At 41.8% G+C, this 12310-nt stretch overlaps 1 protein-coding gene across 1 annotated transcript in view; it reads left to right on the top strand.

The window, feature by feature from the left end:
• The window catches only part of LOC128415758 (protein zyg-11 homolog B), a 31316-nt gene extending 21714 nt beyond the window's left edge, over nt 1–9602 (top strand). Inside the window, exons 7-14 of the mRNA XM_053392422.1 lie at nt 432–531; nt 1620–1670; nt 2843–3004; nt 3867–3914; nt 4802–4999; nt 5092–5144; nt 6712–6809; nt 8329–9602. Of these exons, the coding sequence (XP_053248397.1) occupies nt 432–531; nt 1620–1670; nt 2843–3004; nt 3867–3914; nt 4802–4999; nt 5092–5144; nt 6712–6809; nt 8329–8492 (874 nt within the window). The 3' untranslated portion in view covers nt 8493–9602. The remainder of the gene's footprint in view (nt 1–431; nt 532–1619; nt 1671–2842; nt 3005–3866; nt 3915–4801; nt 5000–5091; nt 5145–6711; nt 6810–8328) is intronic.
• Nucleotides 9603–12310: the final 2708 nt, after the last annotated feature.

Below are 12310 nucleotides of genomic sequence, written 5' to 3'. Positions count from 1 at the left end.
TGTGAAGACCAGCTCTATCACGTTGCTGCGCTGAAATGGCATGCTCCTTTTACAGTCTGATAAAGAGAACCAAAAGGAAGCCATTTTGTTTATTATAAGTAGCTAAGGCTGGCGTTTTAAAGTTCTTCTGTATACTTTTCTCCAGTGCTTTTTCCCCCTGGGGGGATGCAGGGGGATGCATACCGCTAAACATTTTGTGAATCTTTGTACTTTTGTCCATTTACTGTATTTATTTTTCCCGATTTGAAGTATTAAATGGCGATTTTCTTGAGTCAAAATGAGAGTATCCTTAAACATTTTTTTTGTAGTAAAAAAGCACTGCTTTTGTCTTTGTAGCAGTAACCTAGTCGCTTCTGTTTCGCTGCCAGTAACAGATGGTATGGTTTTATTCCCCCCACCCCCAGATTTGTGAACTTTCTGTTGCCTTTCAGGTTTGAAGCAGCCAAGCTTGTCATGCAGTGGCTTTGTAACCATGAAGATCAGAATATGCAGAGAATGGCGGTGGCTATCATCTCCATTCTGGCTGCAAAGGTGGGATATTTTATTTTATTTGTTTTAAAAACTTGTTTCCTGCCCTTCATTGTAAGACCCCAGGGTGGGTTACAGCTGTAAACACCTAAAATGAGAAGCATAAAACACAGTTAAAGATCAATTTTCTGCTAAACAGTTTCCCGGAGTGAAAAAGGGCCTGGAGAAAAAAACAAGCCTTTAATTGGTGTTTAAAACGAGACAATAATGGCACCAGCCAAGCCTCTAGGGCCAAGGTAGCTCTCTGATAGTGTCAATGACCCTCTGACTTACCTCCCCACTGGCACTATTAGCAAGGCCTTCCCAATCGATCTCAACTCATGGGCAGGGACAGTATGGCGGGAAGCACTCCCATCAGGTGCCTGGATTCCAAGCCGTGGAGGGCTCTATATGCCAAAAGCATGTAGCAAATAGGAGCGCACATCTTTTAGGACTTGATGCTATATGGTTTCCAAATGTTGAACCCAACAAAACTCTGGCATCTGCATTTTGTGTGCTGCCACTTACAAACAGTATTCAAGGGCAACTCCAAGTAAAGTGTCCATTGCAGTCATTTAGAGAGAGGGTTATTAGGGCATGGTTCACTGTGGCTAGGCTACCCTGTCCTGGAACGGCTGTAGCTGGCAAGCTAGCTGTAGCTGGAAATAGGCCCTCTGTGCCACTGAAGCCACCCTGACTTCCAGAGACAAGGTGAATCTAGGAGTACCCTTGGACTATGAATCTGGATTGGGAGTGCACCCCAGTCCAGAACAAGCCACCTACTTAATTCCTGGATTTGGGAACCACTAGTCCAGAGTATCATCTCCTTGTTGGGATTCAGTTTGTTCATTGGCCTTCATCTAGCCTGTTACTGCCTCTAGGACAGTGATCAAGCATCTACATAGCTTCACCTCATTCAGGTGGCAAAGAGAAGCAGAGCTGGGTGTCATCTGTGTACTGGTGGCACCTTGTCCTCAATCCCCTGATGACTGCTCTACTAGCTTCATAAAGACGAAGACATAGGCGTCCCCAGTGCAATGATTGCACTTAAGTCCCAAGGCCCTTCTAACAGTAATCTGATATTTCTGCTTGTTTGCTCTTTTTGCTTGTAGCTTTCAACAGAACAAACAGCTCAACTTGGTGCAGAGCTCTTCATTGTTAAGGTAAGCGAAGTGCTAGCACCTTTCTGAAATGCCACCAACTTGTAACACTCCGGCTGCAATGTTGTTATGGCTAACAGTGTTTTCCTTAAATAAAATAAAAAACGGGCCTTGGTATGACCAACTTAAAAATGTTTATTGGAAAAATGAGAATATTAAATGTTTTATGTTGGAAGTTCTTTAAAAGTATTCTAATAAATTTGACCCATATGCCTGGTAGCCCCACTTCGCGGCAAAGGTACAGGCAGAAGTGACTGGTGTTATTACTTCAAATCCAGGGTGCGTGAACTTTGCTTTTGACCTCTAGCATATGTGGATGTATTGCTGTTTCTGGTGTTGAAAGGTTAATCTCCTTTATTTATTAATCATTGTGCTCAAGAGGACAAAGTGCTCTTCAGTGTTTTACTTTGCAGGATTAACAGTGTGACATTAGAGGGGTAGACCATGCTGCTCAAATAAGTTAATGTGCAGGTTGATGTGCAGGCAAACAGCCTGTGGACTTGGTACCTGCGGCCCTCTAGATTAACTTCCATGTGACCCACTCCCTTGTTGGCCTTGGACCCATAAATCTGTGATGGATCTAGCATTCATACATATCGTCTTCTAAATTGGAGGAGAATTTGGCTTCTTTTATTAATTGTGAGATGGCAGGATTCACAAAAGACCTTTGGTTGGCATTAGATTTAAAGCCTTTCTGGATTCCTTTTCCTCAATGTCTGTTCCATATGATGGCACGACTTTCACTGTGAGATTAAGGCACAGTTCCATATATACTTACCAAGGAGGAAGTCCCATTGAACTCAATAGGATCTGCTTCAGAGTAGATATGCAAGATGGTTGCATTGCATGCCTGTCTTTAGGTATAGCATAGTTGAGTTTTGATTGCACCTTTATGCTGATAATTTGTATTGTTTCTGTGAGTTGCTTTGAACATACTTTGGAATTGTGGCATATAAACTCGACGATGATTTAGCCATAAATTAGAGGGGAGCCTATTTCATAAGGTGTGTGTGTGTGTGTGTGTGTGTGTGTGTGTGTGTGAAAGAAGCATCTAATGGCTTCTCCCCTTTATATGTGTTTGTTGCCATTGTGTGGTTTGAGCCTCCAACAGCTGGATTTTGAAATGTGAATGTCATTTGCAAAGGCACCTGTTTTTCCCCCTCTCTCTCTTTTAGCAACTACTTCAAATTGTGAAGCAAAAAACTAACCAGAATGTAGTAGACACTACTCTTAAGTTTACACTGAGTGCACTTTGGAATCTTACTGATGAGTCCCCAACCACATGTCGGCACTTTATTGAAAACCAAGGGCTGGAACTCTTCATGAAAGTCTTGGAGGTGAGAGCTGACAGTTCTGTCTGCCAGTATGTGCCTGTCTATTTCTGTATCTGCAGATTCCAGCATCTGCACAGGGACTCTGTAGGTTGCAGTCTGTAGGTCTGGGCAGCATCAGGTAGGGTCTCTCTGCTCATGATAGATAGAAACCTATAGTTGCCATAAAATAGTATCTGCCAAACCCACTGCAAATAAGATTGGGCAGGCTGCTGCCAGCCCTGGAAGACGGGAGGAAAGCAATTGCGGGGGTTATTGGGCTCAGATGAGGTGCATCCTCTGCTGAACATCCTCTATGCCCAATTCCCCTTTCCAAAACAATTGTTTCATAGGCTAAGGGGGATTGGTGGGCCTGGCCAAAAGCATTGTGGGAGGAAGGGGAAGAAGAGACAAATTGGGGTTGTCTCACCTCTGTTCCTGCGGCTGTTCCTTAAGAGGAAAATGCTTTCTGGAAGGCTTCTTCCTTCCTCTGCTCTGGGACTACTGGAGGAAAGCAAGGGAGGAGAGCCTTCATGAATGTGCCCACTCCCAAGAAGCAGCCATAGCAAAAGAGCAATGCGCCCCCTTCCATTCCTCTTAAGGCTCACTCCAGATCCTGCTCTTTTTCCTTCCCACAGTAGCCCCCTTAACTAAAAGGCTTGCAAGTGCTCTTTGGTGTATGCTTCTTTCTGTCCCAGCCCTTCTTAGTTTGGGGGCAGTGAAGCTGGGGTGTAGGGGCTGAACCTGTACTATCAAGCCAATAATGAAATATTTAATGTGCAGAAACCCTACAATTCCCTGAGACTTTTCGCAGGGACCTGCTTGTTCTAAAATAATTGGCTACAAATCACTTACTGAATGGTTGCATATACTTTGTTTTACTTTACAGTCTTTTCCGTCGGAGTCTTCTGTACAACAGAAAGTGCTTGGCCTTCTGGTAAGATGAGTGGAAGAATATATATTTTACCAGGGCATTGGAAATGCCGGTTTTCTCTTCTCTCTGCCAACGTCTTCCCCTCACCATCCTGACATTTAACACTACACAGGATAAATTACTTTACATGCCATTCTGTTACTTTTCAACCAAACCTTATTCCTGCACCATTCCCATTAGCTTCAGTTTTATTGTAGGAGAATATAAGAAGACACCCCCCAAGTGGTATTTAACATGTAGACTGAACCATTGGGAGCAGTCATTAGGCAATTTAGGGCAAGGCGCCATCATTTTTTCTGAGGTCACTTGGCTCTGTTTCTTCATAACATCTGAATTAGGAGAGGCTGCACATGTGGGCTTTGTGCCAGTGTCTAGATCCTTCCCCGCCCCCCTTGGAATTGTACAGGCATGCTCACAGACGGCTGGGGGGAGTGGGGCATTTCCCCAAAATTCAGTGTTTATGAGCCAAGATTTGTTGCCACTGTGGGAGGCCCTCACCTTTAGCAGTTGCGATGGGAACAGCTTTTCTGTTTTATTTGTTAAAACTATGTTGCTGAAGATGTAGCCACTGTGTTCTTAAACCCCCCTCCCCCCGGCAATGGCCTCCAAGCAGTGCCATTCATGGACAGGTGGTGGCAAAGCATGCCGGCTGCTCTGAGTTATTCCTGCACTTGTCACTCTGATAACTTATCTGTAGTAATGATTGAAAATGTACAAGTTGGAGCAGGCTGATCCCAGCTTAGTCTAATTTGTCATGAGACAGGTTTGACGTTCATTATGGCTTCAGCTTTGATGAAGAGAACAAGCATTTTAATGACAGATACCTTTGTATACACACACGCAACTGTTTTTCGTTCATTTTGAAATCCCTCCTTCTTGTTCCCCTGTAGAACAACATAGCAGAGGTTAAAGAGCTCCACTCGGAGCTCATGTGGAAAGACTTCATAGACCACATCAGCAAGCTGCTGCGCAGTGTTGAGGTGGAGGTGAGCTACTTCGCAGCAGGGATCATTGCTCACTTGATATCACGAGGAGAACAAGCCTGGACATTGAGCCGCAACCAGAGAACCTCGCTCCTAGAAGAGCTGGTACAGATGCAATTGAAAACACTGCCCATTGTTAACTCCAGAGCAATGTTGTTAACGCTATTAGTAATGGTGCTTCTTCCCTTGTCTTGCAGCATTCTGCCATTTTGAACTGGCCTACACCAGAATGTGAAATGGTGGCTTACAGGTAACTACAGACTTGACATAAACCTTGAGGAAATATTAAGGTTAACTTGCTGCACATTTAGTTCAAGTGTTCTGGCTTATGACAAAGTCATGTTGCTAGTTAACCATTAAAGCAGGGGTCAGCAAACTTTTTCAGCAGGAGGCCGGTCCACTGTCCCTCAGACATTGTGGGGGGCCAGACTATATTTTGGAAAAAAACCCCAAACAAATTCCTATGCCCCACAAATAACCCAGAGATGTGGTTTAAATAAAAGCACACATTCTACTTATGTAAAAACACCAGGCAGACCCCACAAATAACCCAGAGATGCATTTTAAATAAAAGGGCACATTCTACTCATGGAAAAACAAGCTGATTCCTGGACCACCTGAGGGCTGGATTTAGAAGGTGATTGGGCCAGATCTGGCCCCTGAGCCTTAGGTTGCCTACCTATGCATTAAAGCTTCAAGCCTATACACGTTTACCTGGGAATAAGGCCCAATGAACTCAGGAGGAGTTATTTCTGAGTGGATGTGTGCAGGATTGCACCGTTCACTTGCAACGCCTCTGCAGTGCAATCTTGTGCATGCTTACTCAGAACTAACTCCAGTTGTGTTCAGTGGTGGTTATGCTCCAATATGCAAAGTATCATAGCCCTACTGAATTTAGCACTAATGCTGCTGAGACAGATTACAGCAATTAATATAATTGCTGTACATTCTAATGCTATGAACAGGCACATAAAATTACGCTGGCATTTTCTACTTGGAGGTCCACTGCGGCTTTTAGCAGGGAGGGATTGACTGGGCGGGTGTTGAAGAAAGTGGTACTGTAGTATGTGACTCTTCTGAAGAAAACCTCCGTAGACCTTGAGGTGTTAGATAACTGCCGCCCAGCCACAAATATTCAGGACATGAAGGACCATTTGGCTAATAATTAGTTGCTGCTGTTGTAATTCTGCCTGGCAACGTATTAACTGGGGGATGAACTACCACACAGATCTGTGTAAAATGTTTTTGCTTCTCCCCCCCCCCCACATCTGGAGCAATAAGGGTGTGAAAAGAGCTGCTTAAGCTTTACCTTCAGACAGTTTTTCTGTTCAAAATTGCAATTTTTGGCTGATTTCCTTACTGCAAAGAAGATGCAGGCAACCCTTTCCTTGCACCATCCCTCTGCTCGAGGTTGCAGCCTCCAGAGTGTGATTTTTGTTTAAAAAAAAATACACGCAACGTATTGCATCTAGTTTGTGTCTAAAGATTTCTACCTGGTTTCTCTCCCTTCCTTTGTTGGAAGTACATATCCCTGTAGAAATGATATTGAAGGGGTGCAGTGATGAGATTTAGCTGCACATCAGACGGTGCCAGGCTGTGCGTGGATTCCTATGCCCATAGGTTAAGATGTTGTCTCCTCATGTACTCCAGTTTGGAACAAGAACTGTAGGTCAGAAGAAAATGGAAGCAGTTCAGGCCTCTATGATTACCCTCTTTTTCACAAGCTAGGTAGATATTTTAGTACAAAATAAGCTTATGTTTTAATCATGTTGCAAACATGGAGTGATGGCATCTCTGCTTTTTATTCTCATGAACAGGTCTTTCAATCCCTTTTTCCCCTTGCTTGGCTGCTTCATGACTCCTGGGGTACAGCTGTGGGCAGTGTGGGCCATGCAGCACGTTTGCAGCAAAAACCGTATGTACTGAGACAAAACTCTACATCTTAAGCACCTCTTTCAACCTGTAGTTGGAGTGATTTCCACACTCTATATAATTTTTGTGATCTTGAGCCATGTCTCTGCTTTAACACTCGATTTTCTTTAGAGAAAGCAGTCTGACAACAATTCTAGGTACTATATGTGAAACTTCATTTCAGATAAGCTCATGGGTTTTAACACAGGTTAAAATGCAGAGTTGTTGTTGCTGTTGGTGTGTGTGTGTTCTAAATATATATGTTTCTATGTGTCAGTGTGAATCAGTGGATGGAGTCTTGGACTTTAATCAAGGCTGAAATTCCTCAGGCTATGAAGCACACGACAAATCTCTCTCAAATCTACCTCACAGAATCATTGTGAGGATAAAATGAGAGAATAGCATGCATGCTGCTTTGAACTACTGGAATAAAACCTGAAAACAAATGTAATAATAATAATAATAATAATAATAATAATAATAATAATAATAATAATAATTTATTATTTATACCCTGCCCATCTGGCTGGGTTTCCACAGCCACTCTGGGCGGCTTCCAGCTGAATATTAAAAACAATACAGCATCAGACATTAAAAACTTCCCTAAACAGGGCCGCCTTCAGTTGTCTTTTAAAAGTAAAATAGTTGTTTATTGCCTTGACATCTGCTGGGAGGGCGTTCCACAGGGCAGGCACCACTACCGAGAAGGCCCCCTGTCTGGTTCCCTGTAACCTCACTTCTTGCAGCGAGGGAACCAATGATATAAATGCATTGATAAATTGGATCACTTGGAAGTGAGCACTTGTTCAGAAACGGAAAAAAGAGCTAGCACTAACTGCTCACTTGGTCACCCCCCAGGATAGGACACAAACATATTCAACTTACTTCCTTAGAGAAATACTACAGGGGTCCATACAAAAGAAATAGAAAGCTAGTCCTTGAATGGCAGCCAAGAAGCCATTGTGGGTACAGCAGGGGTGTGGTGCCAGCTTTAAAGAGTGGGGAGGCTTAGACTGGGAGAAATGAGAAGGTTCTGTGATGTAAGAAGATGGGCTTGGAAGAGCAAGGAGCTAAATCAGGTTGGAAGGAGTTTAGAAGTTCTGTTCATCACCTCTCTAAATCCATGGAGGTGGGATTGCAGGCATGTGGGAGAATTAAGCTGTCCCCTGGCCTCTTTTGGACTGGATTCTTAGTCACTGTTCTCTCTCTTCTACACCACCCTCCTGAGTCTGAGCATGTGGAAAAGACAGTTTCCATTCCTGAAGCATGTAATCGGCACCTGCGAATGCCACGTGAGGACATCATTAATGGTGGCTTTGCAACTGCTATCCCTTCAATAAGAGCACGGAGGAGGACTGGGGAACACTTGCTGTTACTATAGTTTGCAAAATAATTTTGCAAAATCCCTTTGCACTTATAACCAGAACTTAAATTCTAAGAGTTGTGCGAAAAGTGATGGGAAGTAAGTATCTAAATTCTTGACCTAACTGAATTTGTTTCCCTCTTCTTTGTCGTTGTTTTAGCTGCCAGGTACTGCAGTATGCTGATTGAAGAAGGCGGCTTGCACCACTTGTTTAACATCAAGGAAAACAGCCAGACTGATCCAGATGTTCAGCGAATCGCTATCTCAATCTTAGATAGTTTAGAAAAACATATTTTGCGTCATGGGCGGCCACCTCCATGTTAAAAACAGACAGAAGCTAAGCCAAATTGAAAGAAAAATGTAACAGGGAATAGGTGTGTAAATTATCTTCTAATAATCCCTTATGAAGTATCTCTAGTTGGAATGGCTTCTGTTACATTGATCACCTTTGAAGCTTATTTGCCAGCTGTTGTGGAAGCAGGTACAGCACACGGCTGACAAACATGGTCTTTAATGGTCTCTGCAATTGAAGGTTTTCACAAGGATCTAGGATTAATTCCTAAACTGGTTGTGTGTATTGGATCACCTCTGGCTGTGGAAAAGTGGAGACTGTACAATTCAAATGCACATCCAAAATGAAACTTCTAGGAATTTGTGAGTTCCAAGTACAGAAATTTTGTTTCTGCTTGCTTCATCCCTTCAGAATAGTTGTGTTTTAAATAGAACTGTTCACCAACTCAGTATTTGAATAGAACTACTCGTGCTTGTAACTTCAGCACTACTGAGCTCAAAACAATGTTATGTATCCACGCATTGAAACACAACTAGTTATGAGTAAGGTGACCAAGGATGTCTTGTTCCTCCAGGGACCTTTTCAATCCATATGGAGCCTTCATAATTTGTTGGTTTTACACACTCTAGCAAGGGCACCTGAGTTATGAATTGACAGTTTATCTTCCCCTAATATGCTGTAGTGAGAATCTGCTTATAGGAAGAAACTAGGTTCTATTTCAGGGGAGCCAAAGGCATGGGTGGGAAAGGAGTGAATTGTATATTTCTTAATGAAGAAAAAAGAAAAAAACCCACAACAGTGCTCTTACACTTACTGAAACATTAAGTGTATGCCTAACAAAAAGGGTAGGAAAACTATGGAGCTCTCCACCAAAAGGATGGCTAAGGTGGAAAGAACTTCCTCAGCTTATGGGATCACACAAGACCAAGAATATCTGATCACCTTATTTATGACAGACTATTACTTGCTTTGCTGTTTCTCGTAAATACTCTTTTGTCAGTATTTGTGCAGTGAACTGTATGTGCAAGGCACCCCTCTCCTACAAAATCTCATCCAACATCCTATGTAAAGTCTGGTGTAAATTACATTGTTGTGTGGAGTATTCAGGTTTTACATAAAACTTTCCATGGTTAAAAAACTTACTCTGATGTGTGTAATCTGTGAATGTTTTATGGGACAAAATGGAAATTGTAACAGCATGCAGAAGCATGGTATAAAGTAGAGCTGGTGGAAAGCAAACTATGCCATGAGTTAAGCTTCTTCTTTTCTAATATGTTGCTTTGTAACTTTGCTTCACAAATGAGGAAAAAACCAACACCAGTCTTCCCTACTCATGCAAGCTCTGATTTAACATTGCTAACAGTATAGCATGGTACCATATATTGGAGGGATAGCCTTGCTATGGGTGGTGAAAGTGGAATAACTGTTTATTGGTGTGCAGCATATGTGCATGTGTTTAAACAGGACTTTAAAAGAAGGAAGCTTTTTTTATTAACTTTTCACACTAAGAGTGCACATTAATCAAAAAAGCTAAAGATTCCTAAAATAATGGGGCATGGCATATAGGAAAAGAGAGCCTTATTTTGTTGTTTGATGAGCTCTGTAGTACTGTGCTAGCTGTTATGGAAAATGGAGAAACAGTGAATAAATATTATTTCAGCCAGAGACCAATAATAATAATAATAATAATAATAATAATAATAATAATAATAATAAAAAATTACAAATAACTGTTGCCACCAGCAGCAAACTAACAGAAACAAGTTTGTTATAGAAACCTGATGCAATACAGTTTTATTAATACAAATGTGTGCAATTTTAGCAGCCATGGTTTTAACCTAAACAACCTTATGAATAATTGTTAGAACTGGACCACATATCTACAAGCTTATGAGGCCAGTGAAGATTTATGTGCAAGATCATAGTCAATTATTTCTGTATACATGAGGGGAGAGAGAGTAAGAATTGCAGTAGGTCTTCCATCTGTCCAGTCGTCAAAATAGAAAAATCAGTTTCACATGTTGTGTCCATACTTTTCTAAAACAGGAGTAATTTTGGGTTGCTTTTCCCCAAACCTTTTCTAGGTCTAAAATATCTTTCCTAAGGTGGCCAGAACTGTACATAGTATTCCAAACATACCGTACTTTACACTTGCTTATGTTGAATTGCATTTGGGATTATTCTGCCCATTCACTCCATTTGGAGAGATTCTTTTGAAGTTCTTCACAATCCCTTTTTATTTTAGCCACCTTGAATAATTTTGTTTCTTTAGCAAACTTTGCTAACTCACTGCTCACCATGAATGCTACATCATTTATGAACAAGTTAAAAAGCATGAGTCCCAGTGACAATCCTTGAGGGACTCCACTTTCTATAGCCCTCCATTTGGGAGAACTGTCCATTTTTTCCTACTCTGTTTCTTAACTGGTTTCTGACCCACAGGAAACCTCTTCTAATATTGCGTGACTGCTAAACTTACTTAGTGAGGTACTTTATCGTAAGCTTTTTAAAAGCTGAAATACACAATCTCCTTTTCAACACTTTCAACCTCATTCTTAAGACACTCTTTTAGCTAATAACTGTACCTTTGCAGTTGCATCACTACCTGCCCCATACCTGATGTCACATGGCTTGAGGAAACCAGCCTCATGGATCACATTAGGACTTCTCATGGACTTAATTAGGCCCGTGGACTGGAGGGTCCACTTCTCTAAATTTAAAGCTCTGGTTAACTTACCTCAGCCGCTAAGTGAGCTGATTAAAATGGGAGTTCTGAATAAACATAAGATTAAGCTCTCCTAGACTGAGCAAATTAAGTGCTTGTTATTTAACATCAAAGTTCTGATCGTGGTTGGACTATAGGCCAGCCAAGCAGCAATACTATTGACATCCAAACTTTGGAGCAGTTATTTATATTTTTTGGCAAGTATAGGGTTACTTCATTCTGGTAATCTGTGGCAAAACAGTGTGGCAAAACCTCGTGGGTAGGGGCTCTTAACAAACAAGGCATTGATATGAATCACCTTGCATACGACATTTATGTCCTTGTCCTTGTACAGCCCAGATTAGTTTATAAATGAAAGAGCTGTTGTTATTATCGGTGCTATTTTTTCCTAGAAAAAGAGATGCTGGAACTTTCCACGAACGCCTCCCTTGTTCTCCTAGAATGGCAACAGGTGCCCACCTGAGAAGTGAGTTCTGGCTGTAAAAAAAAGCCAATTATTATTATTATTATTACCCCACCTTTTTCTTTCTAAGGACTCAAGGTGGCTTGCAGATAGAAACAAGGCCAACTTAAAGCTTAGAAAAATATATTTTCAAAAATGAAAAAATTAAAGCAACCTTATAGGAGCCCTCAGGGCTCAAGCATATTCTGGTTTAATAAGAAAAATTTAAAAATTGTCCTGTAGCCCCTTAGAGACCAATTTTATTGGACAATTTTTTAATTTTTCTTATTTATTTCGACTGTGTCAGCCCAACAAAGCTACCTACCTGAATCTATATTCTGGTTTAATTCATCAGAATTTAGGTCGTTGCCTGGACTAAATTTGCCATTTCAATATTAAACTCGAGGGAAAAAGAAAGAAAATGTAAGAAGAAAATGTGTGCTAAGCAAGGTCTAGCGCCCAAACGACTGTATTTACAAATTCGTGGCCCAAGAAAGGGACGCAACGGCTGCTCCCATCGCCCTGCATCCATTACTCTGCAATCTACTTTGCTCTCTAGTGGTGGGAGACGGCTCCCCTCCCCTTCCACCATTCATCGAAAGGAGGGGGAAGGGGGGAAACAACCCTACTCGGAGCGCGCATGCGCCTTACTTGCACCCTCTCCCTCGGAGCTTAAACGGCGT

Source organism: Podarcis raffonei, chromosome 6 (genome assembly GCF_027172205.1).
Source record: "Podarcis raffonei isolate rPodRaf1 chromosome 6, rPodRaf1.pri, whole genome shotgun sequence".
NCBI classification, from domain to species: Eukaryota; Metazoa; Chordata; class Lepidosauria; order Squamata; family Lacertidae; genus Podarcis; species Podarcis raffonei.
Note: the sequence above shows the minus strand (reverse complement) of the source record. Positions and strands in the feature narration are given on the sequence as shown.